The sequence below is a fragment of the Eumetopias jubatus genome, unplaced genomic scaffold (assembly GCF_037043125.1).
Source record: "Eumetopias jubatus isolate StellerSeaLion01/CBP00866 unplaced genomic scaffold, mEumJub1_p1.0 scaffold_2, whole genome shotgun sequence".
Taxonomy (NCBI): domain Eukaryota; kingdom Metazoa; phylum Chordata; class Mammalia; order Carnivora; family Otariidae; genus Eumetopias; species Eumetopias jubatus.
The window spans coordinates 96,735,774-96,747,914 of NW_028274808.1; the positions used below are offsets into that span (position 1 = coordinate 96,735,774).

At 40.2% G+C, this 12,141-nt stretch overlaps 1 protein-coding gene across 1 annotated transcript in view; it reads right to left on the reverse strand.

Annotated features, from left to right (window-relative positions):
* HSPA4L (heat shock protein family A (Hsp70) member 4 like) overlaps positions 1-4,834 on the reverse strand; it is a 53,596-nt gene extending 48,762 nt beyond the window's left edge. The window contains exons 1-2 of the mRNA XM_028102294.2: positions 4,548-4,834; positions 3,140-3,337 (exon numbers count right to left, since the gene is read on the reverse strand). Of these exons, the coding sequence (XP_027958095.2) occupies positions 3,140-3,337; positions 4,548-4,834 (485 nt within the window). The remainder of the gene's footprint in view (positions 1-3,139; positions 3,338-4,547) is intronic.
* Positions 4,835-12,141: the final 7,307 nt, after the last annotated feature.

A 12,141-nucleotide genomic window follows, 5' to 3' on the forward strand; every position in this document is an offset into this window, starting at 1 on the left:
AATATTGAATGAAGGTCCTTGGCTACAGTTTTCTTTTCCCATGTATGAAACTAATCACTTTGATATAATTATGCCTGGGATGGAAATTCCAATCCCCACATCTATGCTTAATTGAACAATACAAACTTATCCAAAAATGTGCATACTCAGTTATTCTAAGAATTTATTTGAAAAAATTATAAGGGTCAAAAAAATTATAAGGGTTAAACATTTAGTTACAAAGACAGTTATTGCAGTATGGCTTATAAAAAAATATAAACCATCTCACTGTCCAAAAAGGGATGGATTAAAGAAAAGATTATACCAACACTGAAACTAATGGTATAGAGAAGTATGTATTACATAGAGGTTACCAAACAGACTATAAAGTGTAATCTATCCTTGAAACACAGAGAAAACCATCTGGAAGTTTTATTTCTGGGTGGAGGAATTAAATTTTTACTTTCACTTTTTAATGTGCCTACATCTCTACAGTGAACATGTACTATTTGTGTGACAATTGTTTTAAATAAGAAAATGTTCTGAAATTAATTTTTTCCTCTTCAGCTTATGCATGTTAATTTCCTTCTCCCTCTTCAATTTATCCATGAGAGAAGAGCAGCTAGTACAAGCCCTCCAACTTTACAGAAGGGAAATCTGAAGATTAAGTTAAATTACTTGTTCTTGGTCCCTTAACCGTGGGGCCAAAACTTAAGCAATTATCTTTTCCATTAAACTGTCTTTGGTTTATACACCGGACCTTCCCATGTATACATAATCAAGTATGTTAAAGAATGAAACAAATGTTAAAAAGCATAAATGCCAAAACCAACTAAATGGAACATTTCCTTCCTCTTTCCACAAGGTCCTTTTGCAATGTATTTGTAAACACCTATGTCTTACTACCTTAGTGTCAGTGACTTGGAACAGGGAAAAAGTTTTTGAAAACTAGTTTATCTATATCATTAAATACTGTGGTGTATTTGAAAATTTACAGGTTCTCTAATAGTTATGCTTTTTGCAAGATACGTATTTAATAAACAAAGGTCCAGGGATCTAGAAAAGCTAGGTTTTCACTCAATAATTTAAGCTCCACAGAGTAAATATAGTGTTAAGAACAGACTACAGTCAAGTATTAGTTCAGTAACAATAAAAGATCCTGAGGTAACAGTACACAGCCATGAAAAGAAGGGCAGAGTTGCTGATGCAAGCTAAGAATACTTCCACCTTAGCAATTTTCTAGTTTGGATTAGGTTCATTAAATCTAGGTATTAGTGACTCTTACCCACTGATCAGAAATATCATATTAAATCTCAGCCATGTAGAATTAGCCAATGTGCCTAAGAACAGTAGCAAAGAGACTTATAGAACATGAAAATAAGCAGCCTAATTTTTAAAGAACTCTCTGTAAGTCCGGCCAGGTTCTTTAAAGAGTCATGGCACTACTAAGACTTCTGAGCCGGAAATGCAGTATCTGTCTTAGAGTTCTGGTTTCTGATCTTTTAGGATAAGGCTTTAAGGATTAGAGGAAGGTCCATCCTATATCCCTCACTTTTTCTCCATGGGCTAAGTCCCTGAAGCCAGAGACTGCCCCCATTAACCTCTACTCTGCTGAAAGAGGACAATGGAATTACTGGTTCTTTTCTGGCAGCCCATATCTGTTGTGGCTTAAAACAAGATCTTGCAGACATAAAGTCATAAAACAGTTCACAATTACTGCTTCAGCCTCTCATTGTGCATAAAGGCTGGAAAAAGCCGTAAAAGGAAGCAAAACTTGTAACAGTACTATGAAGATTAACTGATTTATGGTCATATTTGAGAATTTAAACATGCAGAACTTCAATAGAATATAATGTATATATCTAGAAAAATGTGGTATAAAACCTTCCAGAATATTCTTTGAAAGAAACCAAAGCACAGACTGCTTCAAGTAAGCTACTCTTCAACATCTCCTCGACATATTTTTAAATTATTCATAAAATCATAGTAATTTTATCATTTAAAGGCTTAGCTTAACACTGATCTTAAAATTAGTCTCATATTTATATAATTATATTTTGGGTCATCTTAAAGCGTCAAATCAAGATGTTTAGTTACTTTTCCACAGAAAGTAAGACAGGAACAGTTGGTTTGTTCACAAAATTACCAGTAACAGGAGCTGACAATAAAAGCCTAGTTTTTCATAGACCTGTCTTAATTATTGTCTAATTATTCTTTGCCAACAAACTTCGCAGACCAGAGAAACAATGGAACGTGTGGAAACATGTTTCCGTGACATAATGCCACTCCTAAGTCTTTCATTAAGTGTTCATAAAGGAATCATTCCACAATCCTGTTTATACAGGACAGCTGCCTCTGATTCTTCTATTCATTCTGTAGACATTCGCTTTTGATAGGTTCTGGCTGCACCGCTTTCCATTAATGGACATACATTACCAATACAATACAGGAGGCCAACAACTCCCATCCCCGATTCCCTCCCCATTAATGCATCATTAATATACGCCACTAGAAACCAGTCCGATTACCTCGAATTTTCAAGGGCACTGGGGTAAATCCTCGAATACCTCAACAACTTACCAAAAAAAAAAAAAAGGCTTTCTGGGCCAGATGAACCTGCAACTCATCTTCTCATGTGTGCAGTCTAAGCTTTCATCTCTTACTTTTCTGAAAAGCCGTCATTCAGAGACAGATGGGGGAAAGAAGGAAGGGCAGAATGAAGAATTCTTTACTCAGCTTATGGGAGATACCAGCCCGCGGCCGATAATCCCACGCAAGCCCTGCTAGAGGTAACCAGACATCTTTTCAGAGATTTGTTCGGGATATCGAGGTGGTTCTGCACCACCCCCCGAAAACTAAAGCAGGCCCGCTGGGGAACAGAGGCCGGGGTGGTGATGTGGGCGTGAGTGGGTACAGAAAGGAGATGAGCCAACTATTAGAGTTAAGTCCCTCGTCCCTTAAGGAAAAGCAGCTTTGCAGCGCGACGAAGTCCGACTCCCACCTGGGCCCGCCAACCAGCGGTCTCCAGAGATTGCAGTTGATGGACTGCACCTGTCATCACAAGGTTCGGCGCGCAGAAGACACCAGCCGGCAGGACCAACGCAGGGTCGGGAGAAGACGTTTGTTAGGGTCGGGGTTATGATCAAGCCAAGGCACTTACGGGGTACACCTGTCGCTGTACTCATTGGCGATGGTCTCGATGCCGCCACTCCTTGCTACAGCGATGTAGCAGTTGAGGAAGCCGAGGTCAATGCCAACCACAGACATCCCGCCGCCCAATGGTCGGGGTGCTGGTGCTGAAGCCTTCTGTGCGGGAACCGCGTCCTTTTTTGAGCTGTTGCTCGAGTAATTGGGGCTCCTACGAGAAGCAAAGGAAAGATGACCCGAAGTCGCTACGCATTAAATCTAGGGCAGCGCGTCCGGGACCAGAGAAGGAGATGGAGGCCTCCCGCACCGCTGGCTCCGCCGCCTCGGTCTCTCGCCACTGCGGTTCGACCGCCTCCAACCGGCAGTTACAGAGGTCTGCGCCTGCGCGCTCGGCCGCCGGGGAGGTGCGCGAGCTGCCGCTCTGCGCCCGAGGCTGCTCCACGCCTCGACTTCGGCTGCTTCCGTCAGTACTCGGGCAACGGCTGCCCGAGAAGCTGAGGGTTCGAGAAAGATCTGGAAAATGGAGGCGGCTGAGCCAGCTGAGGGTGGGAGGGAGAAGGCGGAGCGGGGAGGATCAGGGAGGAGAGGACGCAAAGCGAAGGTAGTTTGCCCGCCATCGCGCGGCAGCTGGGAGAACAGCGACTGGCTTAGGTGAGAGGCAGCCGGCCGGCCCCGGGCTTGGCCAACGTGTTTTGAAGCATCCCTTTTGGGTTGTTTGTGGCAACCAGAGGCACGCCTATCACAGCGGCTGGATACCGCCGAGGCTTGCCCGAAGTGGGACGCGCAGGCCGGCAAGCGTTGGCCTGCACCGCCTCCTCATTCTTTCCCGACTTAGCGCCACCCGCAGCCAGAGTACCCACCCGCCGGCCTCGCCGCCCCGAGGGGCCCATGTGCCGCCAGCGGGCGCGCTCGCAGTCTGACCGCGCGGTCCTGCCGCCCGCCCGCCGCGCCGGGCTCTGTGAGGTGGCGCCCATTGTGCCGCATGGCGGCAGCCTCGCCTGCCAGCAGGGGCGCCGCCGCTCCCGGGGAAAGGAGTCCTTGTCATTTCACTCGCGGCAATGTCTTGTGTGAAAGCCAACGGAACAAATTTTAGGGTTTTGTTTTTCCTTACCAGGGCCTGAAATGCCAAAAAACAAACAAGGAAACAAGAGCACACTGATAACTTTCCCTTCACGTAACTTCCTTTACACCGTTATAAAGATGCAGTCTCCTCCACTAACCCTTACCTCTGAAAGCCAGTTTTACAGAAAACTGATCTTAAGTCTTTCTGTCACTATGACACCAGGCAAGTCAGTGCATTGCTTCCAGACTCGGCCCTTTGATCCGCAGAAAAGGAGCCTAGTGTGGTCCAGATGTCTGCCTTCGTTTGATCGGCATCTGTTGTCTAGCTGAAATGGAAGCAAATTATAATTTACACTTACAAAATTTGGCTGTCTTGTTTCTCCTCGTTCACTTCTTCGTGGGTTTCCTGTTCCTTCTCTCCCAATTCTTCTTGTGTTTCCTGTTCCTTCTCACCCAATTGTTTGTGTGTTTCCTGTTTCCTATTTGTTTCCGTCTTGAAATAGATTTTTTTACTCCTCTCGTTGTCCCTACTTGTTCTCTTCTTAAGAGAACTTAGACTTTTTACTACTATCAATGCTGCAACAGCTGCAGCAGCAAGTGTGACTACAGCCCCTGCTGCTGTTGCTAGGAGTAACATGAAATCCATTTTCAAGGGTAATGCTAAGGAAACTGGAAGGTATGGTGTTGTTTTGACTCCAGCATTTCTATATTAAAGAATCCCATCTCTCTCCCATGTCACGAGCACACAGGAAGCCGGGTAGCTCCTGGCTGACGCTGTGGTTCTCTTGGATGTGGCTAGCCTGGGTGGAGGGGCCTCCCAGCAGGCAGGGATTGGGTACTGCCGCCCCCAGCAGAACCCTGGGCCCCCAATCCTACTGGGCGTCTCATGGCCTCCAGCTTTCCTCCTCAGGTGCCTCTTTAGCCATCATCCTTTTGAGATGGTGGCAGCATCTAGATTTTTTCCAGAATTATCCTGAAACTCTCCTAGGACCATTTATTTATCCATGCTTTCTGTCTAGAATTTGAAGGTGTGAGAATGATTCTTCCATTGAAGAACACTTAAAATATTAGAGTAAAAAGAAACAGTTGAGGTCAGGAGCAAGGGGTTACCACCACATTCTTTGCATAATTACGGGGAGGAAATCATAGAATCTAGTGGCTAAAAGCTTTGGGGTCACATAGACTTGGGTTGTAGTCCCGGGCTCACTTAACAGCAGTAGGACCTTCGCCAAATTACTTAATTCACCAAGTCCCAGGTTCAAAATCTGTTAAAATGACAGATATACCTACTATGCTCTTTTTATGAATAAATAATCTAAGTGTAACAACAGTGTCTTGCAGGCACTGAAAAGGCCGGAAAATGCCTGTTGCTAGAATATAGGAATTATATTGATTTATTCGCATTGATCCATGTATACAGCAACTGTGCTGTACTCTCATAAATTCTAGTATTTGTAGAGTTTCTTGAATTTTCTGTGTATAGAACAATATGGTCTGAGAAATAGCTAATTTTTTCTTCATTTTTAATCCTTCTACTTCTTGCTTTTTGTTGCCTAAACTCTCTGATGTTGAATATGAGCAGTAAGGATGAGCATCTTTGTCTTGTGCCTATCGTTAAATACTTCTGTGTTTATAATGTAAGAAACTAAAATTATCCTCCTTTCCTAGCTTGCTAAATTTTTCTCGTAAGTGGACATTGAAACTTAACAAATGTTATCTATTGGTATGACCTTTTTCTTCTCCCTTAATCTATTAATGAGGTGAATATAATAGATTTTTCTAATATCCTTGTGTCCCTGGGATAAGCCAGTGAGGCCATGACATTCTAATTATTTTTAGTTATATTGGATTTGGCTTGTGATTATTTTATTTAGAATGTTTGCATTTATATGTAAGATTAAATTTTCCTTTCTTTACTCATCTTGTTGATATCAGGATTATACTAGCCTCATAGAAGGTGAGAGGTTTCCTCTCTTTTTTCTTTTCTCTGACAAAGTTTTGGTAAAATAAGCCTGTAAACATCTTGACCTGGAATTTAGGAGATTGATGACCACTGGTTAAGTTTCGTTAGTGGTTATATTCTATGTTTTCTATTATTTCTTGAATCAATATTGATGTATATTTTTATTGACAATTTACCATTTCATCTAAGTTTTCACATGTGTCGGCATCAAGTTGATTATTCACTTGTGAGTTTTGAAACTCTCTTCCGTAGTTACATATCCACTTTTTCATTCTTAATATTGTTTATTTCAATCTTTTTTTTCTTGGTTATTATTACTGCTTTGTTAGAAGAACCAGCTTTTGGTTTTCTTGCCTTCTTTATTATGTCTTTGTTTTCTATTTCATCTGCTCTTTAATATTTCCTTCTATATTTTTATGTTTACTTTATTTTCCTAATCTCCTGAGTTTAACACTTAGATCATTAGTTTTCAGTCTTTCTTGTTTTCTAATATGTATATTTTAGCTACAAATTTCCTTCTAGAAACCATTTTAGCTGAATCTCTAGCTCAATTTTTGAACAACTGAGAAGAGTAGGCAATGAAGATAAAAATATCAGCATTATTACTGATAAAACTGGTATTATAGAAATGCATGTGTCTTATAGGCTTGTAATTATTGCAACACAGAATTAAGCAGACTTATCTAGTCATAATAAAACACCTAGTTCCACATTGAGGCCTGTCCCTGTAAAAATCCAAGAAAGAATGGATCAGAATGTGTGTAGGCTCCCAAGATAAGTGAGAACAAGGCTAAATTATCCCCAAATTCACCAAGTTAAGTCACTTTCCCCACCAAAAAGTCTTTTAGCCAGTGCTTATTTAGGTTTACCAATTTGTTGCTTATTGCATCCCACTCCTTCCTTCTGGGTTCAGTTTTCTTTCAGTAATTTTTTTTTTTTAAGATTTTACTTATTTGAGGGCGCCTGGGTGGCTCAGTTGGTTAAGCGACTGCCTTCAGCTCGGGTCATGATCCCGGAGTCCCGAGATCGAGTCCCACATTGGGCTCCTGGCTCAGCGGGGAGCCTGCTTCTCCCTCTGACCCTTTCCCCTCTCATGCTGTTTCTCTCCCTCTCTCAAATAAATAAATAAAATCTTTTAAAAAAAAAGATTTTACTTATTTGAGAGAGAGAGTGAGAGAGAGCACAGGGAGAGGGAGAAGCAGGCTCCCCGCTGAGCAGGGTGCCCGATGCGGGGTTTGATCCCGGGACTCTGGGATCATGACCCAAGCTGAAGGCAGACCCTCAACCAGTTGATCCACCCAGGCGCCCCTCAGTAATTCTTTAAATAAAGGTCTCTGAATGGTGAACTGGTTTTTTGTTCTTTGAAAAATTTTTTCTTACCTTAATTTTTGAATAATTTAGCTGTGTGTAGAATTCTTGATAGTAACCTTCCCTTATCTTTGGGCATCCATTACTATATACTGTTCCTTTAAAAATCATGTTTGTCTTTTTTTTTCTTTTGATATTGGTAGCTTAATTATGATGTGTCTAGGTGTGGATTTCTAAAAATTTATTCAGAGACTTTTGTTAACCTGAGGATGAATGGTTTTGGGTTTTTTTTGGTTTGTTTTTTTTTGTGTGTGTTCTTTTGGTTCTGGAGAAGTCTCAGACATTCCCTTGATTATTGCTTCTCACCCCTTCTTTCCAGTTTCTTTTGGATCTCCTATTAGAATGTGTAGATCTCTTTATTCTAACCTCTATGACTCTTAGCCTCTTTTTGTCATGTTTTTAATCTCAAGCACTCTACCAATTTTATTTTATTTTTTAAAGATTTTATTTATTCATTTGACAGAGAGAGACACAGTGAGAGAGGGAACACAAGCAGGGGGAGTAGAGGAGGGAGAAGCAGGCCTCCCACAGAGCAGGGAGCCCAATGCAGGGCTCGATTCCAGGACCCTGGGATCATGACCTGAGCCGAAGGTAGACGCTTAACGACTGAGCCACCCAGGCGCCCCAGCATTCTACCAATTTTAGATGTTCATTTTCAAACTTGTTTGTTCTTTCATACTGTACTATTTTCATTATTTCTCCTTTAAAAAATCTATTAATCATTTTAAACGTTCTAATTTTGTAGTCGATCTTTTAGAGTATTTTATCATATTTTTAGTTCTTGAGGGCTAATTCTAATTGTTTTATCTACCAACTCTGCCACAACGTACTTTCTTACTTCCTCATAAAATTTAAATATTTTGACCATAAATTCATCTTCACTAAGGCTACTTTTACTGTGGGATCTTTGTGTACCCTGGGTCATAGAAGTGTCCCAGAGATGTTTTATATTTGTCAGAACCCTGAGGAGTCTCACTGGTCCTAGAACAGTTTTAATTTTTCAGTTTGGAGTTCACATACCATTCATATAGTGTTTACATATATATACAGTTGACCCTTGAACAATATGGATTTGAACTGCACAGGTCCATTTATATCTGGATTTTTTTTTTTGTTAACTACAGTACAGTACTATAAATGTACTCTTCCTTATGATTTTCTCAGTAAGATTTTTTTTCTCTAGCTTTATTGTAAGAATACAGCATATAACATGAAAAATATGTGTTGTTTATGTTATTGGTAAGGATTCTAGTCAACAGTAGGCTATTAAGTTTTTTGGGAAATCAAAAATTATACATGGATTTTCAACTATGCAGGGGGTTGCCACCACTAGCTCCCATGTTTGTTCAGGGGTCAACTGTACTTTGTTCTGGCACAAGCCTAGGTGTTTGATTTCTCAGAGATGACTTTTTTCCTACTCACTGCTTTGAGATGGTTGTCAATCCTCTTGTCTATATGGTTTGGTGACTCTTTTCCTAGTCTCTCTTCTTAAAAATAGGACTCTCTCACTCATATGTGGAATTTAAGAAACAAAACAGATGAACATAGGGGGGAAAAACAGAGAGGCAAACCATAAAAAAGACTCTTTAAATATAGAGAACAAACAGGATTGCTGGAGGGGAGGTGGGCAGGTGGATGGGTTAAATGGGTGATGGGTATTAAGGAGGGCACTTGTGATAAGAAGTGGGTGTTATATATAAGTGATGAATCTCTAAATTCTACTCTTGAAACTAATATTACATGATATTTTAACTAACTAGAATTTAAAAATTGAAACAAAAAAGAAAGCATATGGGAATAGCCATATGCTTAACTCTTCAAAAAAAAGAAAAGAAAAGAAAAGAAAAACACTCCTTCCAAGCTTTCAGTACACATGACGTGTTCAGTTTCAGTCCCCTTACCTTACTAGGGCCCAAGCTCATAATTCCTATCTACATGAGGGTGTTGAAAGCACCCTTAAGGTCTGTATATGTTTCTGAATCTTCTGAGATGCTCTACATTATTAGCTCCCAGCAACGTTCCTAGCCTTGAGTATCTTTGTTGCAGACATCTGGTATTTCCCTTTTTATTAAAAAAAAAAAAAAAAAAAAAAAACCAACAAACACTTTTGGATATATTTTATCCAATATGTTCATTATGTTTGTGGGAAAGGGTATCTGTGTAAATTCTATCTGCCATATTGCCAGATATTTAGCTCATATACTTGCAATAAATATTTGATCCAGAATCTCTACTTCCACTGGAATATTGCTGTAATTTGCTTCCTGGTCTCACATTCTTTCCCTATTAACAGTGCCAAGCTGTCTTCTTAAAGCTTTGCTATGACTTTGTTATTCACCTGTTCAAAAAATTAGTGATGGTTCTTTACTGTGTAAATTCTTCACTCTGGCATTCAAAGCCTTTCACAGTTTTGACCCACAATTTACTTTTCCAACTCTATTTCCTATCACTTTTCTACATCAACTGTTTTATCCTAGCCAGCTTGACCACTTACTGTTGTTCAAATATGACAGGTTTCTCCACCAAGTTCTTGTGCCACTGTCTTTCTCTGGGATATAACTCAAATTTTACATGCTTATTAAAATCTTCAATATTGTTTGAAGATATCATGAGGCCTCCCAAGACTGCCTCAAGTTGACTTTGTTTCTTTCCTTTGCTAACACTTTGTACCTTTCTTTCTTATGATATTTTTCACTTTCTGTTCTCCACCCATTATTTGTTTTGTCCATTTTACTAGATTATAAGCTCTAGATTATGACCTTTGCAAGATTACCCTCGTAATCCTCCAAATACATATGGAATGTATGTTTTTGTATACTTCAAAATTAGTCAAGGCGTTGAACTAAAGAGTATATAATAAATAGTTGTGAAATAAGTAGGAAATTCACCCTAATAATAAATGCTATGGTAGAGATTTGCATTGAAGTCTAGAAGCTTCTGTGTTTGAAGGGCTAGAAATGGGACACCTGTCTGAAGGGAGGGATCCTATGAGGCAGGAAGAGCTCAGAGGAGGCAACTTTAGAATTATGCTTTAAAAAATGAATAACTTTCAAGGTAGATAATGAAAAGGAAGGAGCTAATGGGCAGAAAGAAAAAAAGTAATGAAAAGATAAATGACATTGAAAAAGAAGGTCCAATGGCATCAAAAAGCATATTGTATTTGGGGGATCAGAAGTTACTGGTAAGCCTACAATGCCTAGAAGGACAGATATGATGTACAGCTGAAGTCTAGAGCTAGAGCACAAAGGATACTGTATGCCACAGTAAGAATAAGAAGTCTTTCATTTAACCTGCAGGCCAGCCATTTACCTTTTCAAGAATGAAGACACATTTTTAATGTACAAAAAACTATGCCTCCCAAAGTAACTTTTTTCTTTTTTTTAAGATTGTATTTATTTGACAGAGAGAGACACAGTGAGAGAGGGAACACAAGCAGGGGGAGTGGGAGAGGGAGAAGCAGGCTTCCCACAGAGCAGGGAGCCGGGTGTGGGGCTCAATCCCAGGACCCTGGGACCATGACCTGAGCTGAAGGCAGACGCTTAACCAACTGAGCCACCCAGGTGCCCCCCAAGTAACTTCTTCTAAGCTTTTATTGAAATAGGATGTCCATGTACTACCATGAGTTCAAGAACATTTCAATACAATCCTGTATTTTGCTAATCCCCTAAGCTTGTACATATATGAACAAAATTGCTACATATACATAAAAATCTTACTTTAAAATTCAATTTTCATTTTTAATTGGCATATGGACTCCTAAATTACTTGCAAAAACTGCCTCTCAACCTCGCCCAATCCTGATGACCTACAAGTCAGGAAGTACTACTATATTTAGAAACACTGAAATAGATGGAGACTCACACGATCAGATTGAGAGTTTAAAAAATACTTTGGTGGCAGTGTTAAGAATGGATTAGAGCAAGGTGAGAATGGATACAAAAGGGTCACTTAGGAGACTGTGGCAGACTACTAGCTGTCTTTCAAAATCTATTATTTTGTCTTGTATACATGGCTGCTCAAAGGCAGACTGTATTTCCCATCCTCTTTATAACTAAGTATGTCCATGTGACTAAAGTCTCACCAACGTGTATATTCAACATGTGCAACTTCTACCTTGCCTGGTTAAAATCCCTTCCACCTGCTGTGATTTATTTTTCCCTTTTCCTGTCAGTGGGAACACAGATTAGCCAGAGACCCAACTTTGACTATGCAAATGAGTACAATGTTCTAGGACAAGGGTTCTTTACCCAGGGGGTCCCCATGTCCCTAAGGATCCATAGAGAGAATTAAGGGGAGTTGTCTTGAACTAACCTTTAACTAAAATTTAACATTTCTTTCAATTATGAATATAGACACAAATCACAGTAATATTTTTTAAATGATTTTATTTATTTATTCTGAGAGACACACACACAAACATACACAGTGTGAGTGGAGGGAGGGGCATAGGGAGAGAGAGAGAAGCTCAAGCAAACTCTGAGTGTGAAGCCCGACACTGGGCTCCCTCCCACAACCGTTGAGATCATGACCTGAGCCAAAATCAAGAGTTGGACACTTAACTGACTGAGCCACCCAGGCACCCCACAAATCACAGTAGTATTAATAGTATGTGATTTTTTCCC